At 39.7% G+C, this 17956-nt stretch overlaps 1 protein-coding gene across 4 annotated transcripts; it reads right to left on the minus strand.

Annotated features, from left to right (window-relative positions):
• Positions 1 to 752: 752 nt before the first annotated feature.
• Positions 753 to 16058, minus strand: sf1 (splicing factor 1). 4 transcript variants are annotated; one of them, XM_081358854.1, is made up of 13 exons: positions 15770 to 15922; positions 14248 to 14772; positions 8285 to 8416; positions 6320 to 6395; positions 4188 to 4340; positions 4020 to 4109; positions 3751 to 3934; positions 3502 to 3617; positions 3289 to 3396; positions 2977 to 3160; positions 2258 to 2471; positions 1832 to 1996; positions 753 to 1750 (listed from the first exon to the last, which is right to left on the minus strand). In XM_081358854.1, exons 2-13 carry the CDS (start codon positions 14741 to 14743, stop codon positions 1428 to 1430), a joined length of 2241 nt encoding a protein of 746 aa, XP_081214980.1. In that variant the 5' UTR covers positions 14744 to 14772; positions 15770 to 15922; the 3' UTR covers positions 753 to 1427. The 4 variants fall into 4 exon arrangements, with proteins under 4 accessions (XP_081214980.1, XP_081214977.1, XP_081214979.1 ...); XM_081358851.1 differs by lacking the exons at positions 14248 to 14772; positions 15770 to 15922 and adding an exon at positions 9303 to 9728 and having other exon boundaries at positions 756 to 1750; XM_081358852.1 differs by lacking the exons at positions 753 to 1750; positions 1832 to 1996; positions 2258 to 2471; ... (6 more) ...; positions 6320 to 6395; positions 8285 to 8416 and adding exons at positions 11498 to 11697; positions 12251 to 13128 and having other exon boundaries at positions 14332 to 14772.
• Positions 16059 to 17956: the final 1898 nt, after the last annotated feature.

The raw sequence follows: 17956 nt of genomic DNA on the forward strand, positions 1-17956 counted from the left end.
CGCACCCCCTCTCTCTCTCTATAGGCAATATACACGACTACTACTATATATATTTACAGGCTGGGCGGGCAATACATTTAGGCAAGGCACGTTTATTTATGGAGCACGTACACAATGGTAATTTAAAGTACTTTAAATAAAAAATATTTCTTTAAAGCATAAAATAATCATAACAGGTTAAGAAAACAAAAGGAGAAAATAGAATAATAGTTCCCAGAAGACAATTGTGAAATACTAATTACAAAATACTGGTAAAAACTAGTTGACCACCCTGAAAGTCACTGAATAATTGCCACACTAACCGAGGTGACAGGAGGACATGAGAAAAAATAAAGTTTGATACTGCAGCAGTCTCACGTCACTCAAAGTGCTAAAAACCTTAACAAAATTGACATCAGTGTCCACCAAATTATTAGCCAACAATGTCCCCAGGAAAACCTTCTATGAGCCACTGTATGGATCCTGTTACCGTTTCAGCAATAATCCACATTTTCTGACTGCACTTTTATCTCCTTACACCCTGTGCACAGAAAGCGTGCCAATTTAAAAGTAAATTGAAGCCAAAACTATTTAAAAGTTGAAGACAAATGACTTGTTTTGCAGTGAGATTACACACTAACAATAGAACTAATGAAACAGAAATAGACCTTAAACCCACAACTTTATATTTCAAATGCTTAAGAGTATCTTTTGGGAGAAGAGAAATTCAACCACTAAATTCAAGATGATGTGAAAGATTGACACCAACAATTCGACACCATGCCAACTTTTATTTAGTTGAATGCTTCATTACAAAAATATTGAAATACATTTGGTGGAAGGCATTAATGAAAAGTTTTTAAATAAAAATTTTGGGAGGGGTGGGGTACAAGGTGAGCACAAAAATTAGGCTATACTGACCACCTAATAGAGTAAGCCAATCATCTACAACATCTTGAAGACATAAATGTCTTTTTATACTATGCAGCAACAAATGCACAGTTGGTTAAGAGTGTAAATGGTTGTTTATACACCTGTTGGAATGTTGCTAACTGAATCGCAAGCAGATGTCATTTTTACTTGGAGACGGTTTGAAATAAAACATGAAATAGCAGGCTGGCAGAAACAAAAACCAAAACACACATTCCCTGCACAACATCATTTTGAACAAATATTATCCTAACAGTTCAAATACTATAGTTAAAAATCATTAACAATTGAAGCAAATTTACAAATAAATCACACCGTCTCTCTCACACTCTCTCTAGCTCGATTTTGAAGTTTGAACCGAGACCAATCAATAGAAAAAAAAAAAAAAAAAACCTTTAGCAACTAAATCACATCAAGCTGTTAAATGAACAGAACAAGGTATAGTCCTGTGATGTATCTTTGTATATATTTTAGGCATCACTGCATGGTCACAGGGTCACAGAGACTAAATCGAGCCTTTAACTCTGGGGCGGAGGGGGTGGAGGTGCAGGAGGCATCCCGTACGGTGGCATACCGGGAATCCCCATCATGGTCACAAAGTTAGGGTCCATGGGTGGGGGTGGGGGAGGGGGTGCATACATCATGCCTGCTGAGCCAGGTGGAGGGGGTGGAGGCGGCGGGGGGGCACCAGGAGGAAGTGGGGGTTGGACCCCAGGTGGAGGCGGCACCATAGAAGGGGTACCCATGGGTGGAGGGGGCTGAGCGGCTGAGGTGGCAGTCTGCTGAGGCTGTTGCCAGGGTGGCAGGTTTCCAGTGGCAGGAGTGGATGTGGTGGTTGTATCTGGGAAAGCAAAAAAAGTCAATCAGTGACTAAAGGAAAACCTTTAATGGTATCAAATGTGTACTATTTTAATACACTTACTCTGTTGCCATGGCAGTGGAGCACTGGTTGCCATGCTGCTGGTGGGTGGTGGGGGAGGGGCCTGCTGTTGCCATGGTGGCAGAGGTCCTGAGGGTGGAGGTGGTGGTTGGTTGTTGGGGGGAGGTGGAGGTGGGGGCATCATACCCATGGGTGGCGGCAATAAACCTGATCATCAGGCAAGGGAGGGAATCAATGAGCATTCTGAAACACTAAGTATCCAAGTATGAAAGCAAGCATACTTCAATATCACCAAACACAGATGTCAGTTGGGAGTTTTGTGGTAAAATAAGCTTAGATATAAACAGAAGCATTTGTCCTCTGATAAAGATAGTTATTTACTTCCATCTTTCCAGGGAAATGTTTTAATACACTTCATTAAGCAGGAATTGCATGACTGAAAGTCTAAACATCACGGGCTATACTCACTCATGTGGTGTCCGGGTGGTGCTGGGCCTTGGCCCATCGGGGGAGGGGGCGGCTGCATCCAGGGTGGTGGCATTCCATTGGGGTTTGGTGGCATAGGAGGGACACCCATGTTTGGCATTGGTGGAGGGAAGTTATGAGGGCCACCAGGACCCTGGTGCATGCTGTGGAAATTCCTGTTATCAGCAGGGCCTGAATTCATCCAAGGAGGACGATTCTGAGAGAGAGAGAGAGAGAGAGAGAGAGAGAGAGATTATGAAACAAAGTACTTTAACAAAGTAATAGTTGTATCCAGCAAGGATGCGTTAAATTGATCAAAAGAAACAGAAGAGACAAAAAACTATTTCAAACAAATGCTGTTCTCTTGAATTTAAATTCAAAGAACCCTGAAAAAAAAAAAAAATGTATCACTGCTTTCAACAACTGATTGTTGAGCATTGATATGAAATGTCTCTTGAGCATCAAATCAAGCATATTAGAATGACTTCTGAAGGATCATGCGACAATGAAGACTGGAGTAATGTTGCTGAAAATTCAGCTTTGCCATCACAGGAATAAATTACCTTTTAAAATATATCGAGTAATATTGGATTTTTTCATTTTTTTTTACTGTATTTTTGATCAAATCAATGCAGCCTTGGTGACAATACAAAAAAAAACATTAGAACAGTAATGTATATGTAATGCATATCATGAAGAATTGTGGATGTCTTTGGTCTTACTGGTGGTTGTTGGTTGTTGTTGGGTCCTGATGAACGAGGTCCACTAGAGGGAGGATTGTGGCCCCCACCGGAGGAAGGGACTGGAGCCTCTCCTAATTCTGCCATGAGAGACAAGTACTCTTTATCCATACGGGCCTTATCCTGAGCAGACTGGGGTGGTTCGCCTGGCCGGGGAGCAAAGGAACTGCGGGGAGGAGAAATAAAGTTAACCCTAAAGTCTGAACTTTACTTAACCAGAAGGTGCTAAACTTCTTGGAGGGGAATTTTTAAAAATATAATAAATAATTGCTGATCACTGGTGGATGGGCTTACCTGGTAAACTTGCAGTCTGATGAGATGTGACCTGCTCCTCCACACTTTGTACAGACAGTTGTGTTTGTGATGCTGCGAGGCTCTGTGCTCTGCCATGGGCGCAAAATCCTGAAAGAAAAGAAGTACACATTGATGAGTATCAAATGCATCTACAACATTTACTCGCCTGTTGCTCTGAGAAAAGGGTCAATAAATCTGTGAGCAGACCCCCACCTGTTATCATCCTCTCTCAGAGTGCCATTGAGTCGTGCCAGCTCCCTCAGTTGCATCTTTCTTAAATCATTCTGGTCCTCAGGGGTCTCAATGCCCTGCTTGAGGATATTACGGATCTGTAGACAAAAATAAATCACTTAGAAACATGCAATAGAATGATTGTTGAAGCTGATAGCTATGCATTTTCATTAAACTGATTTCTATTGCGTTTTAGAATTCAGGGTGCAAGAACGTCTGAAGAAGACTCACCTGCTCTACAGCTTTCTTTACATTCTCCATGGTGTTAGCAGTGACCAGTGCATGAAGAGGTTCATCTTCTCCTGGAAGCATCTGTCCATCCTTACGACCCACCTTCCCTTCCTTCACTGAACCTTTCCCACGAATCATGATTTTAGCACAGCACTCCTTCTCAATGTTCTTCAGAGTGTTTCCACTGGAAAAACAAGCAATAGACCCAGTTAGTTTATGTAGTGACTAAGGATTCAGCAAACATTGAGTTTAAAAGTCATCCAACTTACCGTGGCCCAATCAAAAGCCCAACAAAGTTGATCTCTGGATATTCATCCTGAGGAATCATAACCTTATCACTAACCCGAGTAGCTGGTGGTCTGAGTAAGAAGAAAAACAAGTAAATATCAGACACCGTAGAACCAGAGAGAAAAGAAAATAATTGGTATAAGCCATACTTGTAGTCAGCAGGGGGTTTGAATTCAGGGTTCAGCCCCACCATCTCTGTGATGAGAGAATGTCTCTCTTCCTCCAGTTTCTTGCGTGTACGATATTCACGCGTGTTAAGCCTCTTGCCCTCACTGTTGTAGATGGGCTCAGGAGATGGAGACCTGTGAAAAGGAAAGAACAACAGAAAGATGCAGCACAGTCAAAACCATAACACAGTACTTACACCCTCAACAGTTAAACATTCAATGGCTTGCCTACTCTTAACTGACATTGGTTTGACTTGTTCTGTGGTCATTTAAAAAAAAAAAAAAAAAGTGCATGGGATGCCCCGGAGTGCTCATATTCTAATGAGACGAGAGCAAAAAAAAAAATGGCCACTAGAAAACTTATTGAACCATTTAGAAAAGGGAAAAAACTTCAGATTAAAGAGCTTGAAGCTCAGAAGTAAAACTTATTTTTTTTGAAAGGGCGACAAGACTTGGCATCAAGGAGCCCACTACATTTTTGAACATTAATAAAACGTGTCTGTCTCAATATTATTTGGGGGATGAAAAATAGGACAAATATCTGAGACAAATGGGGCAACCAACACACTTGAAGAGCTTCTGTTCTTGAACGCTGATCTAAACCTTCACACGCCCTCAGAGAGCATTCAAACGGTTACCTTCCCCTTGGACGGTGCTGAAAACCTGTTAACCTGCACAATGAGGCTCTGTGCTTGAAAAAAGTTACGAGAGGGGGAATTTGGGTTAGAGAAATAAATTTGGATTAAATATTAACCTTCAACAGCCCTCAAACAAAACAGCCACACAAACGTGACAGGTTCATGATAGGCAACCCGAAGAGGAGAAAAGTGGGGGGAAAAAAGAGGGAAGAATTTTCTGCTGGTTTTCTTTGGGAATGATATCTCCAGCGCTGACAACCTGAAGCACCACCCAGCTTTGTTTTGCGAGCTGGAAGTTGATGAGCGATCGATCCTAAATCCTGGAGTGGATAGACCTTTAAGAAGAACCTTTTTAGAGTTGGCGGTGTAAAAACGTCGGATTAAGATTCTGCCGGAGAACCTAAGGCTGTTCAGAGAGCAAGGGGTGTGGCTACTAAAAAGACACTCTCACGTCAGAAACATGACATTTCCTGCTATGTTGGATGCTTATGAATTCTATGAGTGGCCAAAGTGATCAAAGTGTTAAGGTTATGGTTATTCCAGAAAGAAAAGGTCAGAGGAGTCTCCTCCGAGCGGTCTTCCAGTGCGGAAATCTGGAATACTGTGGAAGTTCCTGGACAAAATGGTGCTAGCCCCATTATGGAAAACCATTATTGACCATCCAATTAATCAACCATTCAGATTTTTAGATTTAAGGACACGGTTGTGTTCATAACTGCATTTCGGAGGTGAGAAAGATGGGGCATTTAAAATGCAATATAATCGAATGAAAATCAAAATTCCTTTAAATGGCTTAAATAGTGGATTAAACAAACCTACTATCTTAGACTACAGGAACTAGGGCTACACTGGGATAATAAATTCTACACAAGCCTTTAAAATACATACGTTTCACAGAAAATAAACATGCATGCAATAAAAACGAATACTTACAAAAAACAGTTCAGAATAAAATAAGATTTACTTAAGACGATCAAGATTAGCATTGTTTATATGAATGCACATTATGTTTTGGTAAAGTTGGGTGCTATGTATTATCAACAGTTAGTCCTCACGTCATAAGATACAAAGTAACTTCAAATTTCAGAGTATAACACTGGCTAGTTACCTGGGAACACTAACTGAATGAAAAAGTCTGATTTTTCTTATGACAATATCCTAACATAATAGCCTTCAGACATTTCTTTGCCTCTGTGTACAGAACAGATCCAAACATTTCTCTAACATTCAACTAAGCATTTCAAACACTAGAATGTTTAGGCATGTAACAAAACCAATTTCATTACAATCAAAACATTTTCTAAACTCTATTACTAGAAGGCAAAGATGTGAGGTCATTTTAGACAAAGGCATTTAGACTTATTTCTTACCCTTACATACACATTAGTACACTTACGATCTGGCCTCACAATAAAATGGCGCATTAAAAAGGTAAAGAAAATGTTACTGTTGTTGGGTTTAAATCGTTATTCCGACCTGTCCTCAGGGTTAACAGGGATTCCCAGGTCTCCTGTACGCAGTTTACGTGTCAGGTCTTCAATCTGCAGTTGGACTGGAAGAAATCAGGTTAGGAAAGAAAAAAACAAGGATGGAGAGAAATGTGGTTAACAACAAAAAAACCCCACAAAAGCAGAAACAGTACACTGTAAAACTCAATGTGACTACGGTTAAACAAGAAAAAAAAGAAAAGAAAAAAAAATTACCATGGTAATTGTCAGTTCACTAAGAATCAAGGTCAACTGAAGACTTTTGATTCTACGCAACACATTTTCTGAAATACTGCAACCCCAACAGGAATTTTAGAAAACAACCTTGTTTAAGCTTGAAAGTATTTCTTATGAGCCCATACAGATTTCCCCAAACATTTAGAAAATCAAATATCAAGGTTTGGCTAAATTAAGATTCAGAAACCTGGGGAGGGGGTTTCAGTAAATAACCATTTCAGAAAAAGGTTAATTGCAACAGGCTTTCGATTTCATGCCACCAACTTTGAGAAGTGAAACTACTAAAATTCACATTTCAACCATACACTTAAAATATTATTTCACATACTCTATTTTCATATCAAGTGAGCTAAAAAGGTGGCAAAAACATGAAGGCCTGTCAGGGGGGGAGGGGGAGTTGGGTTTGAAGAAATCAAAAAAAAAAATCATATTGGCTAAGTGGCTTGAGCAACTGCATTCTCAAAAAGGATTGAAAAGAAGTTTAGAAAATAACACCAGTGTAACTTAAAATAAACATTACTCTATAAAAAATAAAAATAAAATAACATACTGGGTGTTAGTGACCCTTAACCAACTTCAATAACATTCAACACTCAGGTTTTTGAGAGGTCATGACAACCACTTACCAACAGTTTCCAACACTAATTAGTTAGGACAATTGAGATTTAATATTTAGAAATGATCAGCCAACCAGATCAGCCTTTAGTTTATGTTTTTTTTGTTTTTCATGCAAAAGACTAGATTTAACTAGGCTTCAAGCCACGGCAACCAAATCAGCCTGTACAAACCCAAAAACTGACCTGTATAACTCATGGAAGCATTTAATGGGTTTTCACATGCATTTCTCCATGACATGCTAAAGAGAATCAGACCCCACAGGTCACACGTTGAATGGTGCAGGTTGATGGTAGGTAAAGGACATGAGGTGTCAGTTATCAATAGAGGACTAGTTAAGGAGATGTAGGTCACATTATCATTGAAACCACCACTACATCACATGCCATTGCAAAACAAGTGCCTGACAGCAATGAGAAAGCAATTTACTACACACTGCTTTCAGACACAGGGTATGGAGATGACTTTCGCAATTCAGTGTTGGACCTGCATTGCTTTGCAGTCAAATTGGACTTTAAGACATTTTGCATAGTAAACATGAGCAGTGATGGAGTCCTGCAGCTGGAGACAGTTCACAGCAAGCAGCCACATCAGAAAAACACTGTGGGTTCTTGCTAATGGACATCAGATGGTAAGCAAACATTGACAGTGCTACAAATACCTCAGTGCTTCCTAGACAAATAAAACGTCCTCACATTGCACATCGATGGAGTTAGTACATTCTAGTGAACATGGGCAAAGTGCTGAATTTCGATGGATCGACTTCTTTGAGAAGACCAACTCCAATACATATGATATGTATAGAGATGGCCATTTTGCACTGCGACTTTCAGATCGAGGGTTAGCAAAAAACCCAAATGGCTATCCCATTAATAGACATCAATTATGTCAACAAAGAAGTCAGACTAATGAAATTCAGCAATTACGTCCTTCATGTGATGTGCAAATTGTGAGGAAATAATAAAACAATTTTTGGGACAAAAAAAGTGAGTTGTCTAGGTGTAGACAGAATTCCCACCCCAATTCACAAACACAATGTTCTGCAACTTAAACTATTTGACTCAAGACACACATTATAATAACAGTAAATTTAGATGCTCACCTATATAAGCTCGTTCCTGGTCCCGAGTCAGCCCGGGAGGGATCACGGTGGGCATGCCCGGGATGACGGTCTTCTGATCCGGCGTCTCGCTGCTCCAACGACTCCTTTTCCTCTGCTTCTTCTGGCAAAAATCTAACAGAGAATGTTACATGGTGTCATTGCAGTCCATATAAAGCTTACAGTATCATATTTGAGTAGAACATTTCTTAGGCCTCTAAATGATCAGATCAAACCATTTCTGCAAAAAACTATTGTACACAATCTACTGTATGCCTTCTCCCCTTTGGTTGATCATTCATACTTAGCAAGTAAAAGGCCTCAGTAATTCTAAAATGTCAACCATGTGTCTATTTGCTGTGAAATCATGAAAGTTAAGTACAAAATGTAATTGTCAGGTTTACATATTATCTTAAGACGTTTTTGAGAGATACATAGTGATAAGAACCGCTATAAAGCCAAAACAATCTCTGTTACCATAAATTATACGTTTATCTCTGTAAAGCTGCTTTGAAACAATCTACATTGTTAAAAGTGCTATATAAATGAAGATGACTTGACTTGACAAGTATTTTATGAAGTCTGCAATATTGTTATAAAGATCTCACTGACTTACATTAAAGAATTAGAATTTCATCATTCTTTTTGGCCATATAAATAATCCATCAATGATCCAAAATGCATATTTTGCTCAGATTGGGCCTCTGAATAAAAGTCTGGTGTATCAAATATAATACAAAACAAGACACGCATGCAAACTTATTTTTGTCATTTGTCTATAGGTTTAATAAACTTATTAATCTGTTAGGCTTTACAGAGTTAAACAACAGTATGAAGATGAACAAAGTCTATTATATGAACTACACTACAGGTTCATGCACTGCAGTCTAAAGCTTTTTATTAGACAATTCCATTGACAAAACGAGAAATCAAAGACTAAAGAGCGCAATTAATAAAACCACAACTATGGAAAAGGCCGTTGGTCCTGAAAGTGTCTCTCAGGCCTGTCCATGCTGTTTACCTGCACTCCCCGCCTGAGCTGGCATTACTACTCCGACTGGGTTTGAGAGCGCAGAACTCACAGCTCCGGGGAACTGGGGAAAACCTGGGGCTGTTAATTGCGGTTGTTGGAAGTTCTGCAGCGGGAAAGAAACCGCAGGCACGGGCGGTGGCATTAACCCCGCGCCGGGGCCGGACTCAAAGCCTCGCTTAGCGCCGATACTCGGGTGCAGCTTCCCCAGCGGGGTTGCGTTGGCTCCCGTTGCCATTTCTGGGCGTCAGGGGCTTCTCCGTTGTTTAATATCTGCACTCACAAAAAAAAAATCTATTTCCTTTCTGGAAAATGTATTTAATACGAGCGTATGCCTCCCTAACCTGCAACCACCTTCTGTTACCCGCTGGCTAAGATGGCGTCTGCTGAGAACGACAAAGGAGATTTGACGTCAATTTAGAGCTATCCGATTGGTCAATGATAATGTCAATCTATTTGTCGTTTACAGTCATTGGTTCATTCAGGGTCTGTCGTATTTCCGACAATACATTTTATTGGCCTCTCATTGGTCGATGTGGTGCTCACTCCGCAAGCAGGCCAAACCTCTAGCAAGGTAGGTTGGCTTCAGGACTGGTTATCTTTTTATTTTTATCGTCTATGCTGGTTTTTCCTAAGACACATCGTTTGGTCTAGTGCTAAAATACTTTCTATAAGCAGTTTAAATAAATGTAATAAATTGTAATCATTTCCCATTACTTTTTTCTCTATCTCTCCCTTTCTATTTATACATTTATATTTCAGGGCTCCCTTGTAAAAGAGATTTGAATATCTCAATGGGAAAAATAAAGGGTAAATAAAAAATAAAAAAAATATTACAATATGGAGAAGAATAAGAAATCTTTAGACATTTTTATGCATTTGCACTCATAGAACAACATTTCATAATTTAATTTCCAAGCTAAACAACTGTTTTTATTGTATCATAGCTGGTTGAATAAAACCATATTGAATGTATCATGATTTGAAATCATATTTTAATGGATTCAACAGCTGGGATTTTATTTGAATGGCACACATCAGCACCTACATTGTAGCCTGCGCATCATAATTGGATTTTCTTGGTGCATTTTACCTTTCTCTTTGTGGTAGCAGCAGATTGTTTAAATAAAAAAAAAGAATAATGAATGGAGAAATTTAAAAGTAGTTGAGTTGGTACCTGTCTCCTCAGAAGTCAAAAATGATCTGTAATAGTGTGTGTGGAAAATGTTTCATTATCACAATTATATATATTTTTTAAGATTTAACTTTATAATAAGTTATCTTTAATAAGAAGAAATGAGGGTATGTTTATGCAGCATGAGGTCATGGGTGCTGATGGTGTTGGATCACAGAAAAGGGTAAACAGAAAAGTTAAAAACAAGAACTGTTAAGAAATAAAGGAAAAATAACAAGTGAACCAATGAGAAATAACCTCTTTGTGTCTTGTTTAAATGCAAGTAAGAATATAAATATTGTGCATGAGCTGATAGATTCTCTACTAAGAGCTATCCTGGCCATAGAGAATAAACTAAGAGAAACTTAATTATGCAAGACTCTTCATTGAGGAAAAAAATTATATTCCGTTTTCCACCACATGTGTCAGCAGAGTTGGGGATAACGTATTACTCGTAACCTGAGTTAACTAATCAGATTACCTTTTTTTTTAGCAACTAGTAAAGTAACACATTACTTTTAAATTTACAACAAAATTTCTGAGTTACTTTTTCAAATAAGGAATGCAAGTTCCAACCACTCCTGTCCCCATGTTAAGAGAAATCTTGAGTAAGTTGCAGAGGTGTTGTCTGAAATGAATAAAAACATTGAAATGCAAATTCAGATTATTACCCAAACTCGCAATAATTAAATGTTAACACAAATATACTTTATTTAAACTCACTATTAACCAATGTATTTGCTGCTGACCTTCTATGACTTTAGATAACCATCAAATTTGTGTGTTTTTTTTTTTTTTTTGTGTTAGGTGAAAAAACTTTTAGGTAACACAAAGGTAACGTAACACATTACTTTCCATAAAATGTAACTAGAAAGACAATATATATATTTTTAGAGAGTAACGCGTTACATTTAAAAGTAACTTTCCCCAACATTGTGTGTCAGTGACGACATTTTGTGTCCGGAGCAAAGACAACGGCAATGATCTAAACAGAAAAGATAAAAAGATGAAAAAGATTTCTTTTTAACTTTTATTAACGAGGAAAAAAATATTTACAGGTATTTGTACTGAGAATCAAATCAAATAAAAACACAGGGCTACATCAAGTTTGTTAAGACAACAAAAGTAGTTTAGTGCCATGAAGTGGGCCATCTGTACTGTCCTTGGATGCATCACAACTTCTAAAATGATCCATGAGCAACCAAGATACACCTGCAAAGATAAGAGATTGTCATAAAACTGTCAATCATTCAGTTATCAATTCTGCTGACTTCCATGTGCCCATACTGCCAAACCACCAACTTGAATTGTTAAGACACTTTATAGGTAACATAAAGTAATTAAGTGCTTTAATTTGACAAATCTGCCTTAAAATAACAATGCCAATCTTTTGCCTCTTGGTGTTTGTAAACATAATTGACCTGTAACCTAAATATCCATGAGGTCATAATGAGGCTATGTTAAGCAGGACCTTACCAAATTTGAAGATGTCAAAAACTGCCACATGAAAGGCATTGAAGTGTCACACATTTTAAGGGCTAGTTCACCCAAAAATTAAAATTCTGTCATCATTTAGTCAACTTCATGTCATTCCAAATCAGCACAACTTTTTTCCGTGGATCACAAAAGAAGTTGAGGTAAATTATGACAGAATTTTAAAAAATCTGAGGGGGGAGGGGGAGGTAATTCCCTTTAACAGTAAGTCTCTAAGTTTCAGTTTGACCAAAATTTGCTCCAACCATTTATAATCCTAAAAAGGTCTCACCTGAGTGCGCACAGCACAGGTATTAGGCTAGTAAGCATAGCGCGCCCGTTCGGCATATGGATCCCGCGGTATGTCGTACGCAGAACTCCTGGGAATCGAAGAGACAGGAGAGAGGCGCGACCGTTCATACGCATACCCCTCTGCCTCAAGGGGAGCTCGCCGGATTGGACTCCGTTCGCGGACATAATATGAAGAGGTGGGCGCCGGAGGAGGGGGAAGGGGATGGCGCTCATATGGGTCAAGTTTAGAGGAGGACAGGTGCTCTCTCACGATCGCTGAGGAGGACGGGGGAGGAGGGACAGGAGGTGGAACCGCGCGTCTATCTTCAAAATAACTGGCTCCGTACGGACGTGCCCGATACTTCTCGTAGAAGTCCACCACCCCGTACGGATCTCTTTCCTCATAGGGTGCTCGGCGTATCGGGTACGCAGGCAACGCACTGCCATAGGCCACGCCACTGCTCCCATACGCAGCCTCACTGCCGTACGCCGGGGCCATGCTATTATCCGCGCCAATGCCGTAGCCCGCTGGCATACCGTAACTCATTGCACTCTCAAAACCCGCACCCCTTCCATACCCAGGGACGCCATACCCTGCTCCCCTGGTGAAGCCATGTGAGGGTGCAAAGCTGCCACCGTAGGCTGGCTCGCCACTGAAGCCACGATGAAACCCCCGGCCACCACGATCGCCACCCGCACTGAACCTGAGGGGCCCATATCCTTCCGAGCCCGGGCCCTCTCTGTAGGAGCCGTTCTGGTCCATTGGGCATTCTTTGGACCAGTGGCCTTCCTGCCCGCACCGATAACAACCCGTTCTCTCTCCCATTCCCGGCGCGGTACGCAGACGGCTAGTCGAAAGCTTCACGCTCATCAGTTTGCCTTAAGGAAAAGAAAGAATTTGCCATGATATTTCTATTTTTTAGCATGCACACGGAGAGACAAACGTTCATAAGGTCAAAGAAGCAATAAATTAAAATTTCACGCTGTTTCAACACTGTTGTCGACAAAAAGACGGCCAGAATTTTTCAACTGATAATCGCAACCGTTAGAATTGAATTGTAATTTTAACATTTCAGAGCGAAGCGCGATAAAAAAAAAAAAAGGTTTTAGGGCCGATAAACAAATGGCAGACTTTTCTTTTTTATTTATTCTTTATATAGCCAGGAAAGTCCCATTGAGATGATAAAATCTCTTGTTCCAGAGAGTCCTGGTCTCTGGAAGAAGATTTAGGCCTAATTATAAACTAGGCCTACTTAAAAAAATGACTAAAACACTATCAAAACACTACAAATTATTTTTGTTTTGTATTATTTTTGTAATGCATGGGTGCATTTAGAGAACATACCATTATAATGTAAAGTTGCAAAGATGGATAAACAGTTTGAATTAGAAAAATTAAGTCCTCATAATAATGGAGTTCAAAGAGTTATCAATGAAGAAACCAATAGACTTGAATTATTAATTTGGTATTATAAAATAGTGTTTGTGTGTGTGGTCTTAAAAGGAGTTTACGGCATATTTCCAAGTTTCAAATATAGGGTTGTTGTATCTTATTCTTATCATTTTCTGCATTTAACTTAAAATCTTTGCACAAACACACACAGCTCTGCTATAGTTACATGTGCACAGCCAATCACTCTTAAAGGGAAAGCTCTTTTCAAGAGAAAGTGCTCTCTAAAAAAACAATAACTAATATGGTGCTAATATTGTGTGCATGTCTAATTAAAACAAGCAAATAGCGTCAACGTTAAGTGTGTCTGCTCGGTTTTCGATTACTCGTGAAATGTCTCAATAATGCTCACTTTGAGGAAACACAATTTACCTTGGTTAAAATAATTTCTATGAGGAATTGATCAACTCAGTGGAAATATTTGGCTGTTGAGACAAAACTTCTTATATTTTAAACTGAATGGACATCCTCAAGTGACTTCCAAATAGTAAATTCCAACTAAACAATTCTCCTCCTCTCATCACTTACCAATTTTTCTACTTACCAACCTGTAATGAGGCTCACTTTTGGTACAAACGTGACAAAAAATGACTTTTTTGAGCTAAACTGGGCATAAGACCATACTGGTTCACCTTGAAAGGCTGTGTTGTCCAAGCCACTGATGGCCTCCATTGCGTCTTCCACTCTCTCCATATGAACAAACGCATAGTCCTTCACTATATCACACTCAACCACAGGTCCATATTCCTCAAACTTGGCCCTGAGTTCTTGGTTGGTGCAGCTACTGCTAATGTTGCCGACATGAAGTTTTGTAGAGGTCTTGGGCTTCCCTTTGCTCATCTCTACGTTCATGGCCAAACCGTTCAGCATGTAATGGTGAAGATTTCGAATGGCTTCATCTGCCTCTGTTTTGTCATCCATGTGCACAAAACCGAAGTTTTTGACAATGTCACACTCCGAGATCTTGCCATACTGAGAGAAGAGGGAGCGGATCTCCTCAGCAGTAGTATTCGGCGAAAGGTTCCCGACGAAGATTTTTACCATTTTAGTAATGTTATGCCAACTCTCAGGCCCTGATGGGAGAAAAAGAAAATATAAAGTTCAGGTACATGTACTGCATGTCTAAAAAGGCAGGTAAGCTACATATAATTATGATACCAGAACAAAGGCACTCTTAAATAATAAAATATACCTATCAATTCCCCCCCTGCTTATATTAAACTATAAATCTCATAAATTATGAAAATTTCTATAATAGTGTAAATAACATCAATACATCCTTCTTTTGATAAGAAGCTTTTCAATAAACGGCTGAATCTGAATAACTAAATCAAGTCTGAGTCAACAGTTCTCAGGTCAACAATTTAAAAGTTTAATTGAATCGATTACCGTCTCTTTCGTACATGTCCGATTTGTATTCAAAATAACTGATGAGTGATCATTTGAAGTGTACAGAGAATTTGAATTATGGAACAAAAAGTAAGACGTTAGTTAAAATCGGCATGAAACAGATGTTGCGATTCTCAAACATTCTTAATAACTTTATGAGCTGAATCATGGCAATAACACATTAGGTTACAAAAATAATGAATGAAACAAAAATACAAAAAGAAATGTACACTACAAATTGCTTTATTTGATCGTTTTAGATCATGTATTATGCCACCGGAATGTCAGCGACGAACTGCTCGAAAGAATCGACTCGAGGAAGCGAGGCGGGCTTCCCATCACTAGCAGAGGACAATGGGGAAAAAAGCTACACACGATGTGCACTGATTAACGAGTCGCGCGACTACAAACCCTCTACATCTAAAATATGAATACATTGAAACCAGCTTTGTATCAATAACTAAAGAATCCAAAGCATCCATACTGCATATAGTATATTAATCAAGTTTACAGTCGATCTAGCCCTGCAACAACTAACGTTAGCTAACCAGCAATACAGGCAAAAACAGTGTAGTGAACGAATGAAACATCACGAAACATACGAAATGCAAGCTAAGAGATTAGCCGTTCAGTCAAGAGAACGAGAGATTTTTGATAAAGCATAATGGATGTTATTCATACCTTTTCACTATTCTTGCAGGAGCCGGTGCGAGATGAAATGGCGTCACTCTTGCGTCGCATAAAGCGAGGCTAGCTGGAGAACAGAATTGCATGGTGGTATACACGCTGCCCATCCCCTTTCATTCCTTCATACTAGTGAAAGCCTGCTGTAATAGCTTGCAACTAGAGCTTTCAATCATTTTAAAGCAGCATGTGGCCACATAGGTGGGGTAATGTGTTACATAATAAAGCACCCAAGTACCAATAACGACACGTCAATTTTAGTCATATGTTAAATATATTTTAGTATGAAAGACAGACAGTTATTTTGTCACCAAAATATTGGTTTATTACAAAAGATAATTCATAAAACACACTCCTTACTTCTGTAGGAAATATACAAACTACAGAAAATTAAATTTATAAACATCTTCACAGAGCTTCCCAAGGCACCCATAAAGAAGAAACGCCAGTAAACGCCAGCAGTCTCAAAAGGTGAATAAAGCCCTGAGTGAGAGTTGGTAAGCACATCTAATGCAAATTTCCAATTCACTCTCATGTAGAGTCCACCTTTCCATCTAGGTGCATCTTCTTACAATCTAAAGATCTCCTCTCATAAACAGTCATTTGTGTGTCCAGAACAGAACACGGTTTGCATCCCTCTGCAAGCTGCCCAACTACTTGGGTTGTATATTAAATCAGATCTTCTTTTTTTTTTTTTTTTTAAAGACTAACACGTCAAACAGGGGAGTATACAATCAAAACAAGTTCAGTAAAATCATTTCTCCAAGATCACAAAAACTCAACAGACATTGGCAGGAGTAACAAGTTGTCTGTTCTGTTGAACATAGGCCTACCCATTTGATACAACACAATTCAACAAGCAAGATGTAAAACTCAACTCTGAACAATCACCTGAAGCAAATAAGAATAAAAAGAAAAGTGGAATGTTGAATTTTAGAGTTTATTTTCCCATAAAGCTTTTTGCAGCTGCAGGATTAATTACAAATTGCCACTCCCCCCCAAAAAAACACAATGATGGGATTATCGCCAAGAATAAACATAACCAGATTGTCCTCACAAAACTTAAATCAAAGAGATTTAGTGGCAAGCCAACCCTACAGCTGAAGACAAGTCTTGGAGCAAAAAAAAAAGTTAAATAATAGTGGATCACAACTTGACTTGGTGGAAAAAAAAAGTAAAATTCTTCAAAATCTCACAAAGTGTGTTTAATTGCAATTAATAGCAGAGTTAAAAAAAATATACTGACATGAAACCGCCCACTTTACCTCTGGATACAAGTGAAAAGCAAAGCAAAAACCCCAAAAATCACAACTACTAATTTTTGCAATCATACACCAAAGTCTCCATTAGAAAGGGGAAATTAAACAGCAGTTTACATATTATGGGTAAAACATTGTGCAGAGCTAATTAGCATTGTAATCAATGTGTCTATCCAATCCTGCATGTTTGAAATCCGACGGAGCGTCTGATCGAGGCAAAGTCATAATGGTGGAGGGGAACTCTCGTCACTTGACAAAACCTAAAAAACAGGAACAAATGTTCTGTGAGATGAAACATTTGACAGGCATTATTTTCTGACTGTACTTTTTAACCCGAGTAAAGCGGCTTCGCTTACTACTGTACTCGAAACGGCTTACGCTTAGAACAGATCACGCTGACATCTCATCTGAGTCAAGGTTAACGACCGCATTCGCTCACCTTAGCATGTGTGTGGCTTAGTATGCGTATCGAACCCGCTCGGTGTAGTTCTCCCTGGCCCGCGGCACGGCGTAAGTCGATGAGCTCCTTGAGACCGGGGAAAGTCGCGAGCGCTCGTACGAGTAGCCTTCCGAACCGGCGCCCACACGTCTGATTGGGCTCCGGTCCCGCGAGAAGTACGCTGATGCTGTGGGAGGCGGAGGCGCCAGAGGGCGCCTCTCATAGGGATCGAGGCTGGGAGGAGCCAACCGCATCCTTGAGAGAGAGGAAGAAGAGGGAGGGGGAGGAGGAGGGGGAATAGAGAGAGGCCTATCCTCGAAGAAGCTAGAGCCAGCCGGACGAGCCCGATACTTCTCGTAATAGTCAATGCTTCCGTAGCGTTCTCGCTCATATGTGGACGACCTCTCCGGATAGGCGCTCGGTGGCCTGCTGGGGTACCGCTCTCGAGCATCCGCGCCGTACTCGCCGTAGCTGGGACGCCGGCTC

This window comes from Scardinius erythrophthalmus (genome assembly GCF_964197995.2).
Source record: "Scardinius erythrophthalmus genome assembly, chromosome: 2".
In the NCBI taxonomy this organism is placed as follows: Eukaryota; Metazoa; Chordata; class Actinopteri; order Cypriniformes; family Leuciscidae; genus Scardinius; species Scardinius erythrophthalmus.

Coding starts and splice junctions, on each gene's coding strand:
- sf1 (XM_081358854.1), bottom strand. CDS start 14,743: ATGGTAAAAATCTTCGTCGGGAACCTTTCGCCGAATACTACTGCTGAG. Junction 4,110..4,187: donor AAACCCCCTGCTGACTACAA/GTATGGCTTATA, acceptor CTTCTTACTCAG/ACCACCAGCTACTCGGGTTA. Junction 1,997..2,257: donor ACCACCCGGACACCACATGA/GTGAGTATAGCC, acceptor CCTGATGATCAG/GTTTATTGCCGCCACCCATG.